The 24,171-nt window shown below is 41.2% G+C and overlaps 1 protein-coding gene across 2 annotated transcripts in view; it reads right to left on the reverse strand.

Annotated features, from left to right (window-relative positions):
• Window positions 1–6,039: 6,039 nt before the first annotated feature.
• Window positions 6,040–24,171, reverse strand: part of cicb (capicua transcriptional repressor b) — a 134,992-nt gene continuing 116,860 nt past the window's right edge. Inside the window, exons 14-21 of one of the 2 annotated variants that reach the window (XM_034174421.1) lie at window positions 21,324–21,514; window positions 20,701–21,156; window positions 20,249–20,583; window positions 20,009–20,169; window positions 17,406–17,566; window positions 15,770–15,904; window positions 9,503–9,634; window positions 6,040–8,115 (exon numbers count right to left, since the gene is read on the reverse strand). In XM_034174421.1, coding sequence (XP_034030312.1) covers window positions 7,826–8,115; window positions 9,503–9,634; window positions 15,770–15,904; window positions 17,406–17,566; window positions 20,009–20,169; window positions 20,249–20,583; window positions 20,701–21,156; window positions 21,324–21,514 — 1,861 coding nt within the window. In that variant the 3' untranslated portion in view covers window positions 6,040–7,825. The remainder of the gene's footprint in view (window positions 8,116–9,502; window positions 9,635–15,769; window positions 15,905–17,405; window positions 17,567–20,008; window positions 20,170–20,248; window positions 20,584–20,700; window positions 21,157–21,323; window positions 21,515–24,171) is intronic. The other variant, XM_034174422.1, reaches the window with a different exon arrangement.

Below are 24,171 nucleotides of genomic sequence, written 5' to 3' on the forward strand. Positions count from 1 at the left end.
TGTTTTTTTTTCTCTCTCTCTCTGGAGGAGCACGGCTGTGTGTGTGTGTGTTGGAACGTAATGGCGGAATAAAGGAATGTTCTGTGGTACCAGACAAGTAGTGTTTTTGGCATTTACGGGTGATTCTTAGACTACGGGCACTTATGTCCTTTGATCATATTGTATGAAAAACAGAAAAAGGGAAATTTCACTTTTATAGTTATCTTTACAAAGAAAGTGTCTTAAGAAATTTGTTCTAGTAGTCTATGATGACTTTTTCACCTTTTTTCAGCATCATTATATGCAAATATTGCCATTTTGTGCTTGTCCCACACCCAGACTTTTGATCTTCAATGCCTTTTTTTACCTTTGAAGGTAAAAAAGGAAAATGGGTGCAGTTGGCAAACTGCCCTAGATTGGGCTCTAATGACCAAAAACAGTATGATCAACGTGCATGGTTACAGTCCATACCATGCCCTAATCTTCCTTCTGTTTTGGTTGCTAAACTACCTGCTTTAGAGGGAACTTCTATGAGTACTAAAGTAGGGCAACATCTAGCAGCTTTACATGCTTCGAGGAGGGCTTTCACAGCGGTGGAATGCTCAGAAAGGATAAGAAGAGCATTGCGTATGCAGCTCAGACCTACAGATGAAAAGTATGAGACAGGAGACAGAGTGTACTACAAGCGAGCAGACACTACAGAGCGGAAGGGTCCAGGTGTAGTTATTGGTCAGGACGGCGCTGTTGTGTTTAGAAGACGTGGGATTCTGGTCAGAGTACATCAGTCCAGGCTCAATAAAGTGAATGGACAGGATGAGGATAAGCCAATACTGCCCAGTCTTCCAGAAAATGAAAACATTGTTCATACTGATGTAACAGAGAGTTCGGATGATGAGTCTTAATGGAGAAGAACGAGTCACTGAAAACAGAAAGATGAGGCACACAGTGACACAGAGAGTAGTGTAACTAATACTAATGGTTTTAGTAATGTCAAACTAAGAACAGGCCAGATCGTCACATTTACAAACACAGATGATGGTACTCAGCACACTGCCAGAGTTTTAGGCAGAGCAGGAAAAGCCAAGGGGCAATACAAAAACTGGTACAACATGGAGCATCTTGAACTTGATGGCAGTGAAGGACAAAAACAAGCGTTGGACATGTCACAGGTTGATAATCTTCACACTGCATGTGATAACACAAATGCTGATGCCCTCATTACAAAAGACATCTCTTTTGATGCTGCTAAACAGCAAGAGATTGAAAACTGGAAAAATAACGTCTATGAAGAGGTTAGCAAAAAAGGTCAAAAATGTGTTTCAACCAGATGGGTTTGTACTTTGAAAGAAACCTCTAAAGGTATTGTTCCAAAGGCCCGCCTTGTGGCGAGAGGTTTTGAAGAACTCAGTATCCATGAGTTACAGAAAGATTCTCCCACATGTGCATGAGTCGCTCAGGCTGCTGTTAGCTGTCGCTTAGGCTGCTGTTAGCTGTGATCTGTCAAAACAAATGGAAAGTTCATTCTATTGATGTTAAAGCTAACTTTTTTCAAGGTATGGAACTCACAAGAGATGTCTACATTTGCCCCGCCACCTGAAGCAGGTGTGGGCAATGTTTTGTGGAAACTGAAGAAATGTGCCTATGGACTTGCAGATGCCTCCCTCTACTGGTACAATAAGGTCAAAGAACTCATGCTGGGCACTGGTGGTAAAATGTCAAAAGTTGATCCAGCAGTTTTATTGGCAGAACGAGCATGCTAAGGTAACAGGAGTACTAGCATGCCATGTGGATGATTTTCTCTGGGCAGGATCAGAGCACTTCAGTTCTAAAGTAATCCTAGTACTTAAGTCTGCTTTTCATGTGGGCCGTGAAGAACATGACCGTTTTTCTTACATGGGCATGGATATTGTGACTGTGGCTGGAGGTGCATGAGCACAATTGACAACTTACAACCAGTTCATTTACAAGCAGCACGGGCTGTACAGAGGTGCACTGCTAAATGAGACAGAAAGAGCCCATACAAGCAAACAAAATCAGAGGTTTTCTGGTCAGAAGCCAAGTCACAACTCACCGATTATTTGACTAAAAAAAAGGTGCTTCCTCTATTATGCTTTTTAAGATGCTGGATGAGGGCGTATGGGGGTGATTCTTAGACTACGGGCACTTATGTCCTTTGATCATATTGTATGAAAAACAGAAAAGGGGAAATTTCACACTTTTATAGTTATCTTTACAATGAAAGTGTGTTAAGAAATTTGTTCTAGTAGTCTATTATGACTTTTTCACCTTTTTTCAGCATCATTATATGCAAATATTGCCGTTTTGTGCTTGTCCCACACCCAGACTTTTGTTCCTCAATGATAAAAATGAATGGTAAAAAAGACGTTTTTTCCAATGTTTTAAAATATCTCTGAATAAAATATCGTAAAATAATCAAAACATAATTGGGGTATTCAATGTCATACAACTGTTGTGATCTTTTTAAACAAAATGTAGTTGTCCCACACTATTGCCGTAATTTCCACAACACTGTAATGTCCCTTTAAACAGTTTGTATGAAAGATTGTTTGGGTAGTTTCTATGGAGATAAACAGTGACATCAGAGCACATGTATATAGCGCCAAATCACAACAAACAGTTGCCCCAAGGCGCTTTATATTGTAAGGCAATGGTGTGGTGGAAATTACATTTACAAGGACAATAGTGCCCGTAGTTAAAGAATCACCCATGGATACTGTGATGCTATTTGCACTGCAAGTCTTTGCTTAAGAGCTGAATGAGGGCATGTGGATACTGAGATGCTGTTTGCACTATTAATGTTGCTTGCACTAATAAACAATTCCTTATCTGGGTGCTGTTTTTGTTATTTGAGCACACCTGTTTGTTTTATTTTTTTTTTCTTCTTATAATGGCTGTGTGTTCCATCAGCCAAGGGAACCTTTTGATTAACTGTTAATTGCCGCTTAAAAGAGAGTGAGATTGTTAACTTCCTACACTTGGAAACGTGTTATCGTGAGAGGCAGTGAGATTTTTTTTTTTTTTTCTCTCTCTCTCTGGAGCAGCACGGCTGTGTGTGTGTGTGTTGAACGTAATGGCAGAATAAAGGAATGTTCTGTGGTACCAGAGACGTCGTGTTTTTGGCATTTACAGTAACCACTTATCTGAAGGTAATATGCCAGGAGCATAATTGCACCAAATGTTTACTCCAATGTAATGTACCATAACCCTAAGGCATTAAGAACCAAGCTTTCACTTCCTGGACTCGGCCATCAGATGCGTATCTGTATACGGTGAATTGAACTTGTAGATGTCCATGTTTGTGGGCCCTCAGCCTTTGAGGACAGAGGTGGTTGGCGAGCTTTACAGGAGAATGACAGTCCACAGCTTTAGGGTCTTGATGGTTCCTGTCTTACTGTACATGAGACGTTGCCACTAACCAGTGAACGAAGGTGATGACTGGATGTTTGGTACCATTTCTCTGGAAAATCTTTGAGTACCATTGGCTGACTTCAAGTCAATTAAGCGGTTACTTAGGAGGCTCAGAGTGGAAGGATCACTTGCATTGTTACAGAGTATCGGTTTATGATATTTTGTCTATGTGGTGTGTTTCTCAGTGCATGTTCCAGCACAGTTACCCCAACGGCTGGAGAAGGCAAAGGAGACATGCATTTAACCTGGCTCCGGCAGATAGTTTTTGAGGGGTTAGGATGAACCTGCTGTCTGAGTGACTGCCACCTAGGACCCAAGGCAGGTCCATGGTGTGGTGGGTACAGCAATATGCAGCACCACCACATGGTCCCAGACTTTACCAGTCATGTGAGAGCTGTGATAAGCTACAACGGCTCACCTTATGTTTCCAACTTCCCATCTATTATTACCTTCACCAACAAAGTTGGAGGATGTTAACGTCCTGGTTTGTTAGTTTGTTAACAGCCTGGAGCCCACAATTTTTCATATATAATAATGAATTTGTTACTGATGCTTCATATCAAATACTAAAAAAAGGGATGGTTAAAACAGTCAGCCAGCCAGCCCACAGACCTGCTCCAAAGACCTACAACATGATCTTGCTGCAGATAGTGTCTCTGTGCATCATTCAACTATACAGCACACTTTGCACAAGGAGATGCTGTAATGCCTTTTCTGCATACACGCTCAAGGGTGATTCTTAGACTACGGGCACTTATTATGTCCTTTTATCATATTGTATGAAAAACAGAAAAAAGGGGAAATTTCACACTTTTATAGTTATCTTTACAATGAAAGTGTGTTAAGAAATTTGTTCTAGTAGTCTATGATGACTTTTTCACCTTTTTTCAGCATCATTATATGCAAATATTGCTGTTTTGTGCTTGTCCCACACCCAGACTTTTGATCTTCAATGATAAAAATGAATGGTAAAAAAGACGTTTTTTCTAATGTTTTAAAATATCTCTGAATAAAATATCAGTAAAATAAAACATAATTGGGGTATTCAATGTCATACAACTGTTGTGATCTTTTTAAACAAAATGTAGCTGTCCCACACTATTGCCGTAATTTCCACCACAACAATGTAATGTCCCTTTAAACAGTTTGTATGAAAGATTGTTTGGGTAGTTTCTATGGAGATAAACAGTGACATCAGAGCACATGTATATAGCGCCAAATCACAACAAACAGTTGCCCCAAGGCGCTTTATATTGTAAGGCAATGGTGTGGTGGAAATTACATTTACAAGGCCAATAGTGCCCGTAGTTAAAGAATCACCCTCAAACAGTCACTTGAGGTATGCTAAAGCACATTTAGACAAGCCAGCTTCATTTTGGAATAAGCTGCTGTGGACTGATGAAACTAAAATTGAGTTATTTGGACATAACATGGGGCGGTATGCATGGCTGATAAAGAACACAGCATTCTAAGAAAAACACTTGCTACCTACAGTAAAATTTGGAGGTGGTTCCATCATGCTGTGGGGTTGTGCGGCCAGTGCAGGTACTGGGAATCTTGTTAAAGTTGAGGGTCACATGGACTCCAGTCAATATCAGCAGAGTTGAAGTTACGCGGGGCTGGATCTTTCAACAAGACGACCCTAAACACTGCTCAAAATCTACTAAGACATTCATGCAGAGGAACAAGTACAAAGTTCTGGAATGGCCATCTCAGTCTCCAGACCTGAATATTATTGAAAATCTGTGGTGTGATTTTAAACGGGCTGTCCATGCTCGGAAACCAACAAATCTGACTGGAGATGTTTTGTAAATAAGAATGGTCCAAAATACCTTCAACCAGAATCCAGACTTTCACAGAAAGCTATAGGAAGTGTTTAGAGGCTGTTATTTCTGCAAAAGGAGGAGCTACTAAATATTGATGTATTTTTTCTGTTGGGGTGCCCAAATTTATGCACCTGCCAAATTGTTTAAATAATTATTGTACACTTCATTTTACTTCTCAAATATCACTGTTTGTCTGCTATATGATATATTTAACTGAAACTGCTGATCCAAACAACCAATGATTTATAACGGAAAATCATGGAAATCATCAGGGGTGCCCAAACCTTTACATACAACTGTATCTCAATCAAAAGTGTCTCAATCACTCATTTGTGACAATGAGGTGTAAACTGTCACTCTCAACGAATAGACTAAGCTTGACCCGCATCTGATCCATATTGTGGATTTAGCGGATATTCGATTCTTTTTAACATTGGAACGCCCTGTTGATTTATATTTTAGCTTATGAAAAGCACCTTGAAATTTTTTTCCAAGGTAAGAATTTGATGGAGTTTTGCACTTTAAGAGTGCGGTGTTCTGCTCATTTGCTTTTAGTCTAGTATTCCCTAATCTTGCCTCACGTTTATTCATTTACAAACACTTTTCATTAAAAACACTCAACAGCAGTAATTCTTATCCTCGTGAAAAGCTGATATAAATTCAACACCAACAGGTTAAGATATTGATTCATCTTGAACAGTTTGGCCAAACATATTATATTTGGGTGTTAATTGTAAATGAAGCATCATTTCTGGATACTGTTCTTAAACCACTTAATGTGCATATAAAACATTTTTCACATGGCCAGTGATAAAAATCACTTTAATTGAACACTTATTTTTACTTGCATACTGAAAGGTACAGATACAAACTTAATTTATTCATATAAAGTCCTCTCTTGCATACTGAAACAGCAAAACAAGGAGTTTAACATAACATTAATAGCCATATATTTTTTTCCATTTCATGTTTTACCTTAGGTAATAGGTATCTTAAAAGTCCATTTTGGTTCAGTGAGATTTTTCCGTAATATAATGAGTCTAATGACTCTACAGTATTTACAAAACAACCAAGTCTTTGCACAAACACGACCAGTATTATTTCCTCCAACAACCATTCATTTACCTTCGCCTTAGTTCTCCCAGGTTTTTTTCTCCGCCTGCTGAAAAAGAGGTCTGGAGAGAGAGAAATAAAGTGACAAAGGGAGCAAGGACAGAAGGAAAGATGCGAGGATAGTGATACTGAATCAAACTACAGGTATACAGGGTTGTCTAAAAAGATACGGCTTATTACTATTGAAAGAACATTAAGGTCCATGTTTGGTTCATCATCTTTGTAGACGTGAACAAGAAAAGTGACTGCACCGCAGGTCCTTGCTGAAGTGAGGCCAGTCAAGGGAAGACTACAATGGAGGAACCATGGAGGTGTCAACGCAGCATCTCTCACCTGCCTCCAAAATTATTAAAGGAAAAAAAAACCTAGCACAAGAAATCAGGTTGGCAGAAATATTGTTAATATCTGCCAGCAATGAGAAGAAAAAATAAAAACCAGAGTTCACTACAATGCTATAAGTCATAACAGGCATAGGAACAATACAACAAAGTCAATAATAATGTTAAATACAAATCAAATATAAAAAGTTATTAAAACTGCTTGGCAACAGAGGATTAAGGCCATGTCAGCCTGACCTCTAAAACTAAGAGCCAGGATGTGCCTGCTGACTCTGAGACACCTCCTCCTTTCACAGTTAGCGAACGAGGCACGTGAATGCTCGGTTCCTACCGACTGGCGTGTGCTTGGGTCGGAGAAGGAAGGACTCGGCCAGAAAGGAATGATGGCACCACCAGAAATCCACTTTCATTTAGTCTCTTCTTCAGTCTTTCCTGGTGAATCTCCTCTGAAGGTCCCCACTTGAAAATTAAAATCAGAGGAACCTGTGAGTCAAAGACTCCTTTCACATCCATAGCAACAGGTTCTTTCTTAAATCAAAGAGTTTTCAACTGCTGAGGGCCCAGCCCTCCGAGACAGCAGAAACATCACAAACTGGTAACAGCTACATGAACATACAGGTTGTTCCTCAATGAAGCAATTCTGCAACTCAAATTTTAAAAAATGCAAAGATCAATACGCTTTATGTCTTGAAGTCGCTGACTTTCACCACCTCAATGTTTTAAAGACGTGTCTCCATTCACAAACTACAACTCTCGTCGAGGCAAACAAGTGCAGCTGTACACAACGGTCCAATGTTCACCAGCTTTCTCCCAGCTGGTCCATGCAGAGTGCTGATTCAAGTGTGGAAATGATGGGCTCACAGGGTGTGTGGGTAAGTGTGTGTATTGTTCTAGTCTTTGTGCCACTGGGTTTACACTTGTCCTTTTTGGTACAAGAGAGTCTCATGTATTAAAAATGGAACGTAACGTCCAAAAATCTCTCACTCCTAAGTTGGCTGCTAAAGATGGAACCAAATCAAGATATGGTCAGACGACACCTGAACAGAGTGACTTAAAAACAAAACAAAACAAAAAACCAGGATACCAGGAGGAGATGCGCAACGGACACACTGAGTGTTCTCTCTAAAATGTCAGTGTCCCTCATCTCGAAGAATCCTGTGAATCGCGTGGATCCTCCGGGCTGGCCTCCACGCCTTGGTCCACTTCTTCGTCTGGTAGGTCTCCGCCTCCTCTGCCAGACCCTTCTCCTGCCTGGGAGCCTGAAGGTCCAGGGAGGGAGCAGGAGGAGTCGGGAAGACTGATACCAGAAGCATCAGATGGGGCAGCTGTCTGCATGATCTTTTGCCGAACCTCTCGGATCTTCAGCTGCAAGCACACCTTAGTGGGAAATATATCGGAGTATCGTGCCTGGAAAGCTGCGGTGGCCTGAGCTGGATGTAGGATAAGAAGGAGAGAAAGTGAGTTAAACAGGGATTATGACATCACAACCCAATAAACCGATGGAACTGAAGTCAAATTTTATTTCTAAAGCACATGGGAGGTGGTGGCGTAATGGTTTTCACATTGGACTGAGATGCCAACGACCCGGGTTCACTTTCCGATTGCAGCCAATCGGCACTTTCAACAACAGTGCTGGGGAAGAGTGAGATACACGTGCCTTGGGCCCTTCTGGAAACAAGCTTCGGGCTTTCATTGGCTACCCACGTTAAGTAAGAACCTCTACATCTACACATTTAAAATGACAGCAGTCGACCAAAGTGCTGTACAAAAAAGAAAAATGGGCACCAAGTGTCAATCATAAGTAAATAAGTTAACAATAAAATTGCAGCAGGCAATACAATAAAAAACAAGATTAAAGAATAAAGGAATAATGCAACTGCTCATTTTGGGAATGCCAGAGAAAAACAGTAGGTTTTTAAAGAGGATTTAAAAGTCTCTAGGGTCAGGGACAATCTAATATTGAAGGGGAGACTATTCCAAAGCCTGGGAGCAGCCACTGCAAAGGCCCCGTCAACTCTAGTCTTTAATCTGGTTTTAGAAACACCCAGCAACAGTTGGTCAAAAGAGATTAACTCTGGTTGGGGTGTAATAGAGCAGAAGTTCAGAAAGGTGATGTATCTGAAAAAACAATTCATGATACAGATATTAGGAACTTCCTGATAATGATTTTTGGGATCTCAGAGCACTGGCAGGATTCACTAACATAAAAAAGCTCTTGGACTTTGCTGCTGCTGTCAAGAGCAAAAAGTCTTTGGACATTGTGTTTGTCAAACTTTCTACTGTGTGTTATTTCAGTGTTTTTCACTCTAAAATAAGGATTCACAGCGGCTCCGCTGTGCCGCCATTTACTCTATGGTTACTGTAGGTTTATCAAGGCACAGTGGACAAACAAACCACCTATCACTGCTGGAAGGTGTAATGGACACAAAGTCTTGGGAGTAGATTGGGATCAATCAAAGCTGACTGGCAGCACTATGGCCTCAGATAATGGTACCTGCATCAGTATCAGGACACTAAATAACAGTTGGTCATAAAGTTAAAGCTACAGTATGTAGGATTTGGTGTCATCCAATGGTGAGGTTGCAGAATGAATTCTGCTTTTTTGGTGATGGGGATTCATGGCAGCCTCGCTCCTCCATGCATAGATATGAATGGTTCATTCTAAGCTTCTGGAATCACATAGATTCATTGTTGCAGGTAATTATACTCTAATGTACAGATATTTACTAATAAACTCTTCTAAATCCTCCACACTGTACCTTTAAGACACAGAGAATCTTCCAGTGGAAATGTATTTTGAAATTATTTGTATCTAACCTGATGGAAAGAAGCCCTGCTCCTGAAAAAGTTGCATGACCAGTGCTCTCCTCTGGTCCAGTGTGCGCCGAAGGGAAGAGTACGGCACTTTATCAAACTCCAGTTCTGCCAGGATGTCTTCTCCATCTGTGGCTGGGAGAGGCAAGTGGAAGAGCAGCTTCAAACGTTTGTCAGACTAAACTAGTTCACTGTAAAATAATTGGTCTTTCTTTAGGTCCATTTAAGCACCAGCAAACTAATAGAGAACTGCAGTAAAAACTCTCCACAGTCAGTGATTTCTACCTGCCTCTGCTTGTCTTTCTCATTCCAACCTGGATTCTTAAAACATATCTTCCTATGTTAACAAACAATTACAGGAACTTTAAACTATGTAACGCAGGTGTGTGCAGACTGTATTATACTAACAGGCGTTCTATGCCCTCCATCACATGAAAAACATCTAAAGTACAAACAGCACTTGGGTCATAGCACCTTGTAACTCTCAGTAGTACATCACAAGGTCATATACATCCAACATTCTAGGACTTTATTTTATGACTATTATAAGTGATAATGAAACAGGACAATGAAGAGTTCTATTAACATTTATTATGTATCTTGGCAAAGAGATGTAACAGGATTTTGTTCAGATTAAAAAAGGAAGTCCTTTCTGCTGCTCCCTTGTTTTGCACTCAGGGTCACCACAGCTCACCACAGGTCAAATCAGACGAGGATCTGCATGTTGAATTGGCACAAGTTTTATGCCGGATTCCCTTCCTGACACAACTCCACATTACATGGAGAAATGTGGCAAAGGTGGGGTTTGAACCGGGAACCTTCTGCACATATACCACTTTATGCATTTAGTTGAGATATACAGTAGTGTTCAGAATAATAGTAGTGCTATGTGACTAAAAAGATTAATCCAGGTTTTTAGTATATTTCTTATTGTTACATGGGAAACAAGGTACCAGTAGATTCAGTAGATTCTCACAAATCCAACAAGACCAAGCATTCATGATATGCACACACTCTTAAAGCTATGAAATTGGGCTATTAGTTAAAAAAAAGTAGAAAAGGGGGTGTTCACAATAATAGTAGTGTGGCATTCAGTCAGTGAGTTCATCAATTTTGTGGAACAAACAGGTGTGAATCAGGTGTCCCCTATGTAAGGATGAAGCCAGCACCTGTTGAACATGCTTTTCTCTTTGAAAGCCTGAAGAAAATGGGACGTTCAAGACATTGTTCAGAAGAACAGTGTAGTTTGATTAAAAAGGTGATTGGAGAGGGGAAAACTTATACGCAGGTGCAAAAAATTATAGGCTGTCCATCTACAATGATCTCCAATGCTTTAAAATGGACAAAAAAAAAAAAAAGACAGACGTGTGGAAGAAAACAGAAAACAACCACCAAAATGCTACCATCGACATTAATGCTTGTCCGATTGTCCGGGACAAGTGTAAAATGTGATCGGACAAGCAATAGCTCCAAGTCATTGTCCGACCGGACAAGTGGCTTTTTTTTTTTTTTTTTTTGGTTTAAAACATTCAAATTCTTCTTGCACCTCGTGAGAAAGCGTCGTCGGTTTTTCCTGCCACTCTCCACGCAGCGAACAATCGGAAAACATGATAACACAGGGTTCTCCCCAGACAATGGAACAACGGCGCCGCGCCAGTGTTCTGACAGCGCCAGAGCCGGCCCAAGGCATACGCCAACTATGTGGTCGCTTAGGGCCTCCACGCCACCAGGGGACCCCGAGAGCACCGAGACGTTGTGATAAAAAAGTAAATATATACATGAAATTAAAATATTGAATAATTTAAACGAAATTGTATTACACCTGAAAAAAATAAATTCATTTTGACAAAATACCAATACTAGGTTAATTGATGCCTCCTGTTGGCTGCTGCCACCGTTGGGGAAATTGAGATGCACCGCTTGGGTCAGGTGGTCGATGACTAATTGTGAGGAAAGAAGCGAGTGTAAGTCATGTCTCAGAAAATAAATTATCCCTCTGGAGCGGAGAAAAGAAAAAAGAAGAAGTTGGAAGACGAGAAAAAAACAACAAGACAAAGGTAGGTTTGCATGTCCAATATTACAACTTTTGTTGTCATTATTTGCGAAATGCTCCGTTCGTTTAGTGTAAAGTGCTTTAGGTGTCTTAAAGTCAGAGGCGATTGTTCTAAGACTGCAAGGGAAGCTCAGCTTCCCCTAAAATGTCAAAAAATAAGTGATTAAATATATACTGTTGTGTGTACATGTCACTGACTAAATATGCGCTACAACGCGCCCAACTTTTGTTCAGAATCAGCTTATCACTGGTAACGACGCGGCTTTCCTCTGTGATATCTGACAGCTGTTTGAGGTTCGATCAACAGATAAATTCTGTTGTCAAAGCTAGTTTTTTCCAACTTCGCCTTTTGGCTAAAATAAAGCACCTTCTCAGTAGACGTGATCTTGAGACGGCCATTCATGCTTTCATCAGCTCCAGACTTGATTATTGTAATGCACTTTATTCAGGCATTAATCATTCGTCTCTTGCATGTCTCCAGTTGGTGCAGAATGCTGCTACTCGTCTTTTGACAAACACTTTTAGACGTGAGCATATTACGCCCGTCCTGTACTCACTTCACTGGCTTCCAGTTCGTTTTAGAATTGATTTTAAAATTTTAATGTTTGTTTTTAAAGCTATTTATGGCCTTGCACCTCCCTACTTGTCTGAAACTTTAACTTTGCGCACCCACAGTAGGACATTAAGGGCGTCTGGCCAGCATTACTTAGATGTTCCAAGGTCAAGATATAAACGCTGGGGTGATCATGCTTTCGCGGTAGCTGGCCCGAGACTGCGGAATGAGCTACCTCTTGAGTTACGTACTATTCCTGACCTAGCACTTTTTAAATCTAAGTTAAAGACTTATTTATTTAAACTGGCTTTTAACACTTAGTGGGGAGGCGACATGTTCTGTTATTTTTATGTTCTTTATGTGTTGTTTTAAAATTTTATATGTGTTTTATTTTTGTAAATTTGTGTTTTTAATGTTAAGCACTTTGGACACCAGTTGGTGCTGTAAAGCGCTTTATAAATGTTGATTGATTGATAAATGCTGGGCATTGTCCCGCCCATCGGACGCTCGGCGTGTTTGGGGGTCTATGGGGCAGTGGGCTGGCCTCGGCTGGCCCGGACGCTCAGCTTCTGCATGATGATTGGATGATCTGTCTGAGGCTGAATCCCTTTTTGATTGACAGCGAAATGAGCGAATCGGCGATCTTTTGGTGTAAACATCCGTGGGAGCATTTTCATTCTGTTCTGAGCTGAACCGGAGACTTTCCTAATCCTCGTAGTGGCATTTTCTTTGTTAAAAATGACTACCGATAAATCGAGCTTCTATTTCTGGTGTTTTTTTTTTGTTTTTGTTTTTTTTTTGTAGCTGCTTGTGTTTGGAGACTGACTTCTATCACTCTTTCTGACTTCTATCGCAGTTTCTGTCTCTACCGAGCAGCGGGTGCTGCTGAGCTCCTCCACCGTCACAAAGCACTCACAGGCGGATACACTTCACACTAGCCTCGCGCGTAGCAAGCTGCACATAATGGCAGACAATTTGAATGTTGTGGACTGGATTTTGGTGAAGCCATTTGATAGTCTTCCTTACGAACAAAAACTTAGAGTTAAACAGCAGGGCAGATCAACTCCTCAGATTAATTTGGTGCAAAAGGTGGGGAAAGGTAGCTCAGCTCTCAATGGTTTGCAGGCCAAAGTTAAAGCAATAGCCCCCAGTGCAATGTTTGTGCATTGCTATGCACACACATTGCTGTTATGTTGTGGATTTCTATGTTCATTTTGGAGATTAAGTATTGTATTTAATTTTGATTACAACTTTATTTTTCTGTAAGATAATGTGAATGTCATTTGATTCTATTTTGTATTTGGATATTGAACATTTTGCACACCATTGCACAGCTGAAAGAAATTATACTATTTAACGTGTTTACTCTAAATGTAGTCTCCTGCCTGCTGATGTTACTTTCAAATAGTTAAATTAATGAGCCATACTTATACATCACTCTGTATGTAGAAGTTAATTAAAACATATTTATGAGTTTGCTACTCCTTTAAGGTTAAAAACAAGAATGACACCTGTCTGATGTAAGATAATTACAAATAATGCTAATGATTGTGGGTATGTTACACACATAACAGTGTAGCCTATGGAATAATGAGGCATCTGGTGCTGAGGTGATGGTAGAGGGGCCCCCAAATGAAATTCTGCTTAAGGCCCCATAAAGGCTTGGGCTGGCCCTGGACAGCGCCGTCACACTCTGCCCTGCTATCAGGTTGTTTTTCTAAAATACAGCCAGGCTGTTTGTGCAGAACTGGCCACTCCCCCCTCCCCCCGCAGACAGCGAGCCGAGCAGCGCTGCAGCAAAAAAAAAAAAAAACTCTGTCAAAGTCTTCACATAAAACAAGCTCCTTCTGCTTGCATACCTCCAGAAATTCATTTGTATGTTTTATTTTATAGTTGAAAGCCTTCATGTTTCCAAAGTTTGCTCAAATACGGTGTGAGATTGAAGAGACTCTCGTTCCCTCACACAGAGAGAGAGAAAGAAGAGAGGAGAGAGACAGAGAGAGAAAGAAGAGAGGAGAGCGAGAGGTAAAAGAGAGAAGAGAGACAGAGAGGGAGGGAAGGAGGAGGAAAAAGTGTTATTAGATGTAAAAAAAAGCAGCGAAACAATTTTAATAAACGATCATCCTCACCACACAGCCTCAGTGAAACAGTAACAGTAAGTGTGGAAAAACTCATTCAGAAAGTTTTTTTCATCCAAGATTCATCTTTAAAAGCGCAGATTTATTCCTTTACTTTATATATATATATATATATATATATATATATATATATATATATATATATAAATAAATAAATGAAGAGAGCAAATGTTATGTCCATCAAATATTAATGTGTTTTTAAACTTTTCAATGTCATTTATTTTCTTAACATAGACAGAAAAATACAAAAAAGAACTATTACGTCCGTGTTGGAAACCATTCGGAAGATTCATACGGCTTTCGGTGGCTTTTCAGTCGAGTGAGTGTCCGAGAAATTGTGTAACAGCTGGGCATGTCACAACTTGTCCTGTGAGACTTCCAACACGGACATGCTTTTTGTTGTGCGCCATTGCGGCTCCGTCCCGACGCGCGAATTCCTCCGTACGTCTTTCATTACAAAATCTCCTGTAACAGTGGAATGTGCCGCAAAAGTGCTGATGTCCACCTCTTCTGCAATTTCTCTTGATAGTCAGACGACGTCCCGGATCAACACAGCGTTCACTTTGGAAATGATCTGGTCGTTTCATCCTGTCGATGGCCGCTCGGAGCGCGGCGCGCCCTCCGCTGCTGTGGACCGTCTTTAATCCGGTTGTAATGCTCCTTAATCTGTGTGACGCCTCACCGAAGCCGTCTGAATCTTCCGAATGGTTTCCACCTGGCTGTCTCTCACAGTTTCTGGAAAAATTTGATTCAGCACTGCTCCAATCGCTCAGCCATTTCCCTGACAATGAAAATCCGACGAGGGGGGTGGACCAGTGCTCACTCAAAGCCTGCCCACAGGTGAATGACGCAACCGACAGGCGTGAAAAAAACTCACGCATGCGCACGAAGGTTCAAGCTTGGCTGATGCAAGCGCACATGATTCAAATCCATATAGTTTTTGAAAAAAATAAAAAGGTCGGATACTTTTCTAACAGACCTCATACCACTACTATTATTCTGAACACTACTGTAAGAGATCTGTTGCAGGGGTGGTGGCCAAGTGGTTAATGCGCTTGGTTTCAGTTCAGAAGGTTCCGGGTTCAAATCCCACCCCTGCCACATTTCTCCATGTAATGTGGAGTTGCGTCAGGAAGGGCATCCGGCGTAAAACTTGTGCCAATTCAACATGCAGATCCACCTTGGATTTGCTGTGGCGACCCCGAGTGCAAACAAGGGAGAAGCCGAAGGGACTTACTTTTTACTGTAAGAGATCTGTTGTCACGGCTGTGGTTTGTCATACTGCTCCCTGCTGTTTGACAGAAAACACGAAGTGTAGATGCAGCCCACTCTGATTTGATTGGGATATTATCCCGAGGGGAAAGTATGAACATTTAATTCACCTATAAACTGCAAATATGGGATGCCACTTCCATAAAAAGCCAACCTGAAAAATTATGTTTTGTTACCTTTCCTTTACAATCGTGTTACTAAAACAGCTGTGGCCCCTGTCTTTAGTATCTATTTACCAGACTCTTCACTCGTACCTGTCCTGTCGAAGGTGAAGATGTCTCCCTCACACTTGGCCGCACTTTTAGGTGTGCTCGGCTCAGAGCTGCAGCTTGAACGCCGCCGGCTCTTCCTCTTAGGTGAGATTTGATCATCAGTGGCCGAGTCCAAATCTAGGCATCAAATATGAAAGAAATGTTAGAGCACCCCCAACTGTCAGTCAAAAAATGGTCATTGTATTTTGTATCAATACTTGATCCAGCAGTAATGTTAACATTCCCAGCAATCACAGTAGGATGTGTGCAAAACACCAGTTCAGCTCTTTTGAAACTACCGACATACTGAACACTGTTCTGAAACACAACTGACATTGCAGTATTATTTTTGTCTGCAATACATTGCATTTATGGCACAGGTCATCCAGAAAGTATTCACAGCCTTTACCATGAAGTTCAAAATTGAGCTCAGGTACATCCTGTTTCCACTGATCATTCTTGAGACTGTGTGAAGTGATGCTGTGTTTGTGCTGCGCAATGGCAGGGTGTCCCAAGAAGTGGTAAAATCCCACAATATCATACAGGGGTTCAAATGAGACTGCACAGCCCCATTGTTGCCAAAGGTGCATCAACAAAGTATTGAGCGAAGGGTGTGATTTCTTAGTTTTTTATTTTTAATAAATTTGCAAAAATTAAATAAAATAAAATAACCCTTTTCATGTTGTCATTATGGGGTGTTGTGAGTAGAATTTTGAGGAAAAAAATTTATTTATTCCATTTTGGAATAAGGCTGTAACAACAAAATGTGGAAAAAGTGAAGCGCTGTAAATACTTTCCGGATGTACCGTACATCAATTCAGACCATTTTGTTCAGAGACAGCACAATAAAATAGTTAAACATTTGATGTCGTTCTTGTGAGATGGTCAAGTCATGCTTCCATGAACCTCCGTCAAAGGAATGTAATACTGAGCACAGACATGAAGTAGAAATCTGTGACAGCTTCCAGTTACTTGATATGCAGCATCTTACTAGAAGAAAAACCACAGCAAAAACCCTTAAATCAGAGTAAATTATGTTATATTAGACATATGTCCACATAGAAGATGAGAACCATGTGAGATTTCTTTTTTCCTTGCTTGACATCACATGTCCTGCTAAGTGACTACTCCACATTTGTATAACGCAATGACTATCCTCAAAAGACATATTGTGCAGCTCTAATACACTTAAAAAATATATATTTAACACTATAATCCAATGAAGTTTTTTTCTGATTAGTGATTTAATTCAAACCATAATTCTCAGCAAAGATCACATTTTCAGAAATTTCTGTTGAGCATCACATGAATAGACCAAAACTACTTTCTCATTTTTGCTCGGGTTCGCTAGAGTTGCGTTTTTAGGCAAATATTCTTCCTGATGCAACTCCAGATGAACATGGAGAATGGGGCAAACGTGCCCGTGAACCACAGACCTTCACTTTGGGAGACAAGTGCACCAACCACTTGTGTAAAGGTGCTGCACAAGTGCTACGTCATCAAATCAATTAAACGGTGTAAAAAATGTTTTCCTAACTGTAATTAGAGATTAGCTTGTTTATCTCTAAATAGCACACTGTCATACAAATAGTTTTGAGTCACTAAGTCTCTGCATCATGAAACGGCTGGTTAGTGAGACCTGTTGAGTTCTTTCGTTTGCGACGATAGCTGCCCAGAATAGCTCGAGGGGAAGTGGCGAGGCTTTGCAAGGTGGGTGAAGGCAGAACTTCTTCAGGTCGAAACTCTGGCAGCTCAGCAAAGCGCTCCTCAAAATACACCTCTGACAACACCCTGTCAGACCAACAAACACACAATAATGCACGGTACACACCAGAATCCCAAAGCTTTCATCACTTGTTTGCGAATTCATGAAATGTACAACCCCAAAAATTGTAAAGTTGGAAGAATATGGAAAAGTGCTCCTTATATTTACTTTGACTTTTATTTGGAGGATTTTCTTAAAAAAGAAAATGGAAACTTCCAGCTGTTGTTTGCCAGAAGGCACATGGAAACCCCGAGCATAGATTTGATCCATTTTACAAACCTCTACTTCACTCCAACATGAAGCTGTGAGTGGGGATGCAACAAGCACAGACATTCACAACAGCCACTCACATCCACAGAAGTCTATAATTCTTTAAGAGTTGTCTTGGTGGCTTCCCTCACTCATCTTGTTCCAGCATGGTCACTCAATGTTTGAGAAATGTCTACATGACACAGAGTCTCTATACAGTACCATGCTGTTCGTATTTCTTAATGGTTAATGTAAATAAAGTCAAAGATATTCAGTGGCTTATACCCCCCGTCACACATATGCCAATTGAGGCCGAACGGCGTCAGAATGACACATCCAGCCACAGTCGGTAAGTATTGAGGTGCGGTCTGAAGACCGACGGACAGCACTCTACATAGTTGGTCCCATTCGGTCGGCTGTCCCAAATGTGTTGCACATGTTCAAAACACTCTTGGCGCCATCGAGATGGGACACGCATCTGAAGGCGGTGCAGTTTTTGCGTCATCTGATCTCAGTCTACGTATTCTGATGGCATCATAACAGCATCTGAAATGATCTGATCGCGGTTGATTGAGCTCTGAGATGGATCAGTCACAGCAAAGCCTGCTGGCATGTTGTGCCACATATGTCCACCTCCACTGGACCCTGGCCAGGGAGAGCAAAGAAAATGTTGATATGTAATAACATGTATGTGGCACACATTCATCATGTACAGTGAATGTGAACAGGGTGCTATCAAACCAAAAGCACCATGTGCCACTGCTCAGCACACGCCGCCACCGCAAATCTGAACAGGCTGTTATATCCATAATAGACCTTACAGTACAGATATATGTCCATTCCTTCCCATGGGTGATGGAAATAATGTGAACTATTGTGTCCATCATATCTGCATAATACCACGGGCAGCTGCACCTCTCCGTGGTCTCATGCGCAGTATAACGCGCCACTGCATGTTGAACGGATCTCACCGCTGTAAGAAACATTATTACTTGATCACTTTCTAACTCTGTAGGAGATATGATGTGGAACTGTTGCGCCAGGCCATGACAACATTAACAAACATGAATCTCACCTCCAGCAACGGTCCAGGAGTGTTTCACAGTGCAGGGTAGATGTGGAGCCGAGACCGCAGCCTGTGGTGAAAGTCCTCTCACCCGGCTGCTGTGTGCTGGAATCAACCATGGCAAAAATATATCCCATGTGATAATTCAACCATTGCGGTGTACAGTGTTGCATTGTGCGGCTGAAGTGAGCCAAAACACAAAAAAAGAAATTAAAGTTCCCTGGAAAGGCTGCATCTGACGCATGGGACAGCATGGCCCACTGCCAGCAGTGTTCAATAGCTGACAATGGGGTGCACACCCCCGCGAACACGTATAGCTGCTCATTCAGCAGTTATGAACACACACACACACACAGACACACACACACACAGAGAGACAGAGACAGAGAGAGAGAGAGAGAGACCATGTCAACAGTCCAGCACCTGCTCTACGGGCGTACTTGAGGTCAGTAGTGCTGGGAAGGAGAGGACGAGTGCAAATGTGATTGCATGACTGAGTGAGTGACCGCACCATGCCAGCTTGAACACATATGGTGAGTCCAGTCCATACGTTGGCTGTACTCCGGTGTCCAGTACTGACAGGGACTGTGCAAAGGGAGGACACAGCGCTCCCTCCCACTCCGGTCCCGTGTTTGCCATCCAGACACTGGACAGTCTTCAGTGCCTTTTATGGCCGTCTGTGTCATCTAACTGTTGTCTACATACGCTTTGGATGTGGTCGTGCAGGTGTGGACGAGGTGATCTGGCTGCATTCTGACATTGCTGACCACGCCTCTTTCCTTCCTGACTGCATCCAATTATGCCAATATTTGCCATGTTGGCCTGGTTCCTGCACATTCTTACTATGTGTGACGGGGGCTTTAGAAACGCAGAATAAAGCTGAGCACATGAAACATGAAATAGCTTGGGTTCATACTATCTGCAATGAAATAGAAGTCAAAGTAAATGTAAGGATCACTGTGTTTGTTTATTTATTTAATTTGTATTTTCCATATATCATTGCAAGTTTTTCAGATATGAGGTTGTGGCAGAAGCAAACTTGCATTGTGAATAGATACAAAAAATAAACAGCAATAAATAAAAACTCATAATCTGTGATGAAACTCATAAAACAATCCTGGGTATAAATCACTGGTGTGTCTCCACAGAGAAATTTACTCACTTGTCCACAGAGTCAAAGGTCTTTTTCAGTGGTGGTGGACGGGCCTTGACCTTTTTGGGTGCAGTACCATCTTTATCAGTCTGTGGTGGTGGTGGAAGTGCAGGTTCAGTGGCTGATGGAGGAGGGAGAGGTGAGGAAGGGATTGACTCCTTCCATCCCGCCTGGAGATAAAATTCAATGTATGTATTTTAAAGCACACAGACATTCCATATGTCAGCCATTACTTAAAGTTCCTCTCACCTCTTTTGTGCTTGTACTTTCCCTGTTCCGTACGTCTGAGGAGTCTGCAGCAGTGGAGCCCTCCAGTGTTCTCTCAGAGAACTGTGGCTCCTCATCAGGATGCACTGAAGGTGATCCAATCTGGAGAGCTGGTTCAGGATCAAAGGAGAAGTGACTGTTTGCCACAACTTCTCTCTCTCTCTCCTTTTCCTGTTCCCTCACCCTCTCCTTGTCTTTGTCCTTTCCACGGCTTCCTCCCTCATAACTACCCACAGGTATGTTGGCAACTGTTGCCTTTATTTTCTGAGGTGTCCTGGCTGGTAGCTGGGCTAGTTTGGGGGTGCCTGGTACACTGCCTGCAATCCAGAGGGATCAAGACCAATTTAAAAAAAAAAAAAAAACATCAATTGTAAAGTAAAACTTAGCACACCAAGTCATAGACTTATAAATTAGAAATAAAAAAAAAACCTTACCACCAGGTATTTGGACTGAAGGAGTCGGGCTGCAAGGCCTGATGACAGCAAGAGAGCCACTGGGAGGCACCACTGAGCTGCTACTGGTCTGCATCTGTCTCTCCAAACGTCTGTCCAAATGTGTCAGCAGGTCAGCCTGCCTCTCGGCCTGTCTGTCACTTTGTTGATCTGCAGGTCTGTCTGCCTGTCGGTCTGGATGCTGTTGCAGATGTGTGTGTGTGATTGTGGTGGGGGTTGGTGTGTGTTTGGGCAGAATGTGGGGGGAAGCACTGGAAGGACTGGAGACAGAGTACACCACATTGGGAGGCCCTGCTGTCACAGAGACAACACCTGCTGCCATGGTGACATTAGGAGAAGGATGGTAGATGGCAGTGACTATTTGGCTGCCAGTGCCTGAGGCAGTGGCTGAGGTGGTGGACTGTGGAGACTGAGCTGCAGCTAATAATGATGGCTGACCTAGAAAGGAAGTGACAGAATTCCAGAATGATTAAAGATTGTCATAGTTTCCCACAGCACTTCTTTTACCCAATCCAGAGCCCGTGGACCCCCACGGGCATCACACGAGCATATAATTAACGTATGAAGAACTAAACTGATGGCAATCAGCTTTCTATGGAGCTAACCTGCAATCAGTGGTTGAACCAGAGTCTGCCCGGGTGGTGTGATGGCTGTAAACCCAAGTGTTGCTAGAGGTGATTGAACATATGCAGATCCAGGCACAGGCAGAGTTTGCTGGGTGGTAGAAGAGCCTGTTGTTGTAGAGACCAGTGGAAGAGTGGATGTGCCCCCTGGAGTGGACTGGACATAGGTAATCCTGGATACACAGGTAGAGAAACAGAAGACGCAAGATGTGAACAATATAATGAAGAAATGACAATCAAGAAGAAAACCAGATGAAAGCAGGTAAGATAACATTTATATCATGAGAAATGTCAAGAACAAGTGTAGTGAGAAGTGGAGAGAAGGTGTTAAGAGACAATAATTAGCTGGAATAGGAATGAAAACAGAGATTTGAAAAGAAAAAAAAAAACTGCTGAAGTGAGGGTAAGTGGGTGTCTGTGTACATCAGAGTGAGCGGCACAGAATGACGAGTGCTGCATTGTATGCATGTTGGGAGCTGAGAGGTATTGTGGGGGTGGCAAGCAGAAGCAACTTGGGCCACTAGCAGTATGACTAACGCATCCAGATCCAGAAGAGAGCTGCACTACTATACCTGCGCCCATAATGGGACTTTTGTTGCACATATTTGACTTTAAGAATTTCTTCTTCTTCTTTTAAAAGAACCTCTTAATTTTGCTCTCTGAGTGACACCAGCATGATACATTTAACTTAAAATACACATGCCCCAGAGTGTTTCTCAATTGCCCTCAAAAGTATTGGAACACTTGGTATTTCACACATTTTAATTTGTTTATGCCATTTCAAATACAAATAAATAAATACAAATCTAAAATAATCTTCCTTAAGTTAAACTGAAAGCAAATCTCTACAACTTGATATAAATTAATTAAAATATAAAATACAACTTCCTGATGAAGTGGTATAGAGGAGGATTTTCTTAAAAAGAAGGCCTGAAAGTTCAGCTACAGTTTGCCAGAAAGTATATCTGAGATGCAAGCCTAGATTTGATGTTTTGTAGACTATTGTAGATTCACTCTTCCCAGCCTGGTGTACATCTACAATTTTCTTCCTGGTGTCCTTCGACAGCTCTTTGGTCTTGGCCATGGTTGAGTTTGGAGTCTGATTGTTTGAGGCTGTGGGCAGGTGTCTTTTATACAGATAAGTTCCAACAGATGCCATTAATACAGGTAACAGGTGGAGGACAGAACAGCTTCTTAAAGAAGAATTTACAGGTCTGTGAGAGTCAGAAATCTTGCTTTTTTTGGGTGACCAAATACTTATTTTCCACAATAATTTACAAATAAATTCGTTAAAAATCCTACAATGTGATTTCCTGGAATTCTTTTCTCATTTTGTCTCTCATAGTTGAAGTGTACCTATGATGAAAATTACAGACCTCTCTCATCTTTCTAAGTAGGAGAACTTGCACAATCAAGGACTGACTAAATACTTTTTTACCCCACTGTATTGGTGACCCCTTTTCATGAAGTGACCCATTTCCATTGTGGTCCATTTAAAAATCAAATGACAAACCAGAAGTAAAAATAAAATAATAATAATAATAATAATAATATGTATATGATAAGAACTTAAACAATTTATAAATACATTAAGACGGTAAATTAACATTTAAAAATTACATACTTAACAGGAAATAAAAGGGTTGAGTTATTCAAAAAATGTTGAGGTCTAAGGTTCTAAAAACATTTCGGAATCACACACCATTCCAACTCATTACAGAAACTCTGCACAATTCCTTACCACCCTTGAAAAATGTCAGCTACCCATTTTATAAATACTACCCAATCTAGAGCCCGTGGATCCCTACAGGCAACGTGCTAGTTTATCTTATTTGAACAAGAATTTCACCTAGACTATTGTCATTTTTTTTCATAAATGTGCTCCTTTAAAGATAAAATCTGGATGGAAAAACCTAATGAATCACGGGATGTTTGTTTTTTGTTGATGTACAATTTTACATTTCACAAATCCATGGCTGTGGTTAATTAACAAGCGTTAAGGCTTAAAGGAGACAACAGGACAAAAGTCTGCTGGTACACACAGCAGAATCCAGTTCAACAGTATTACAAGCACACTGAAAATATGGGTGTTAGATATGACAGGTAATATAAGTCAGAAAGGTAATAGTAGAACATCACTAAGAAAATCCTCAACACATCCAAACTGTTAGGTAGAAAATGTAAAGCCCCATCTACTCCACACCAAGTAATGATATGAATACATTTTGCCAGAAGTCCAAAATGATGCCATCATGATTAGTAGATAAATTTGTACAAACCACAGTGACACTCACACCCATGAAGTACAATGAGGAAAATAAGTATTTGAACACCCTGCGATTTTGCAACATCTTAGAAATCATGGAGGGATCTGAAATTTTCATCTTAGGTGCATGTCCACTGTGAAAGACATAATCAAAAAAAAAAAAAAAAATCCGGAAATCACAATGTATGATTTTTTAAGACTTTATTTGCATGTTACTGCTGCAAATAAGTATTTCAACACCTGCCAATCAGCAGAAATTCTGGCCCTCAAAGACCTGTTAGTCTGCCTCTAAAAAGTCCACCTCCACTCCACTTACTATTCCAAATTAGAAGCACCTATTTGAGGTCTTTAGCTGCATAAAGACACCTGTCCACCCCACACAATCAGTAAGACTCCAACTACTAACATGGCTAAGACCAAAGAGCTGTCCAAAGACACCAGAGACAAAATTGTAGACCTCCACAAGGCTGGAAAGGGCTACGGGGCAACTGCCAAGCAGCTTGGTGAAAAAAGATCAACCGTTGGAGCAATTATTAGAAAATGGAAGAAGCTAAACATGACTGT

This window comes from Thalassophryne amazonica, chromosome 7 (genome assembly GCF_902500255.1).
Source record: "Thalassophryne amazonica chromosome 7, fThaAma1.1, whole genome shotgun sequence".
Classification (NCBI taxonomy): Eukaryota; Metazoa; Chordata; class Actinopteri; order Batrachoidiformes; family Batrachoididae; genus Thalassophryne; species Thalassophryne amazonica.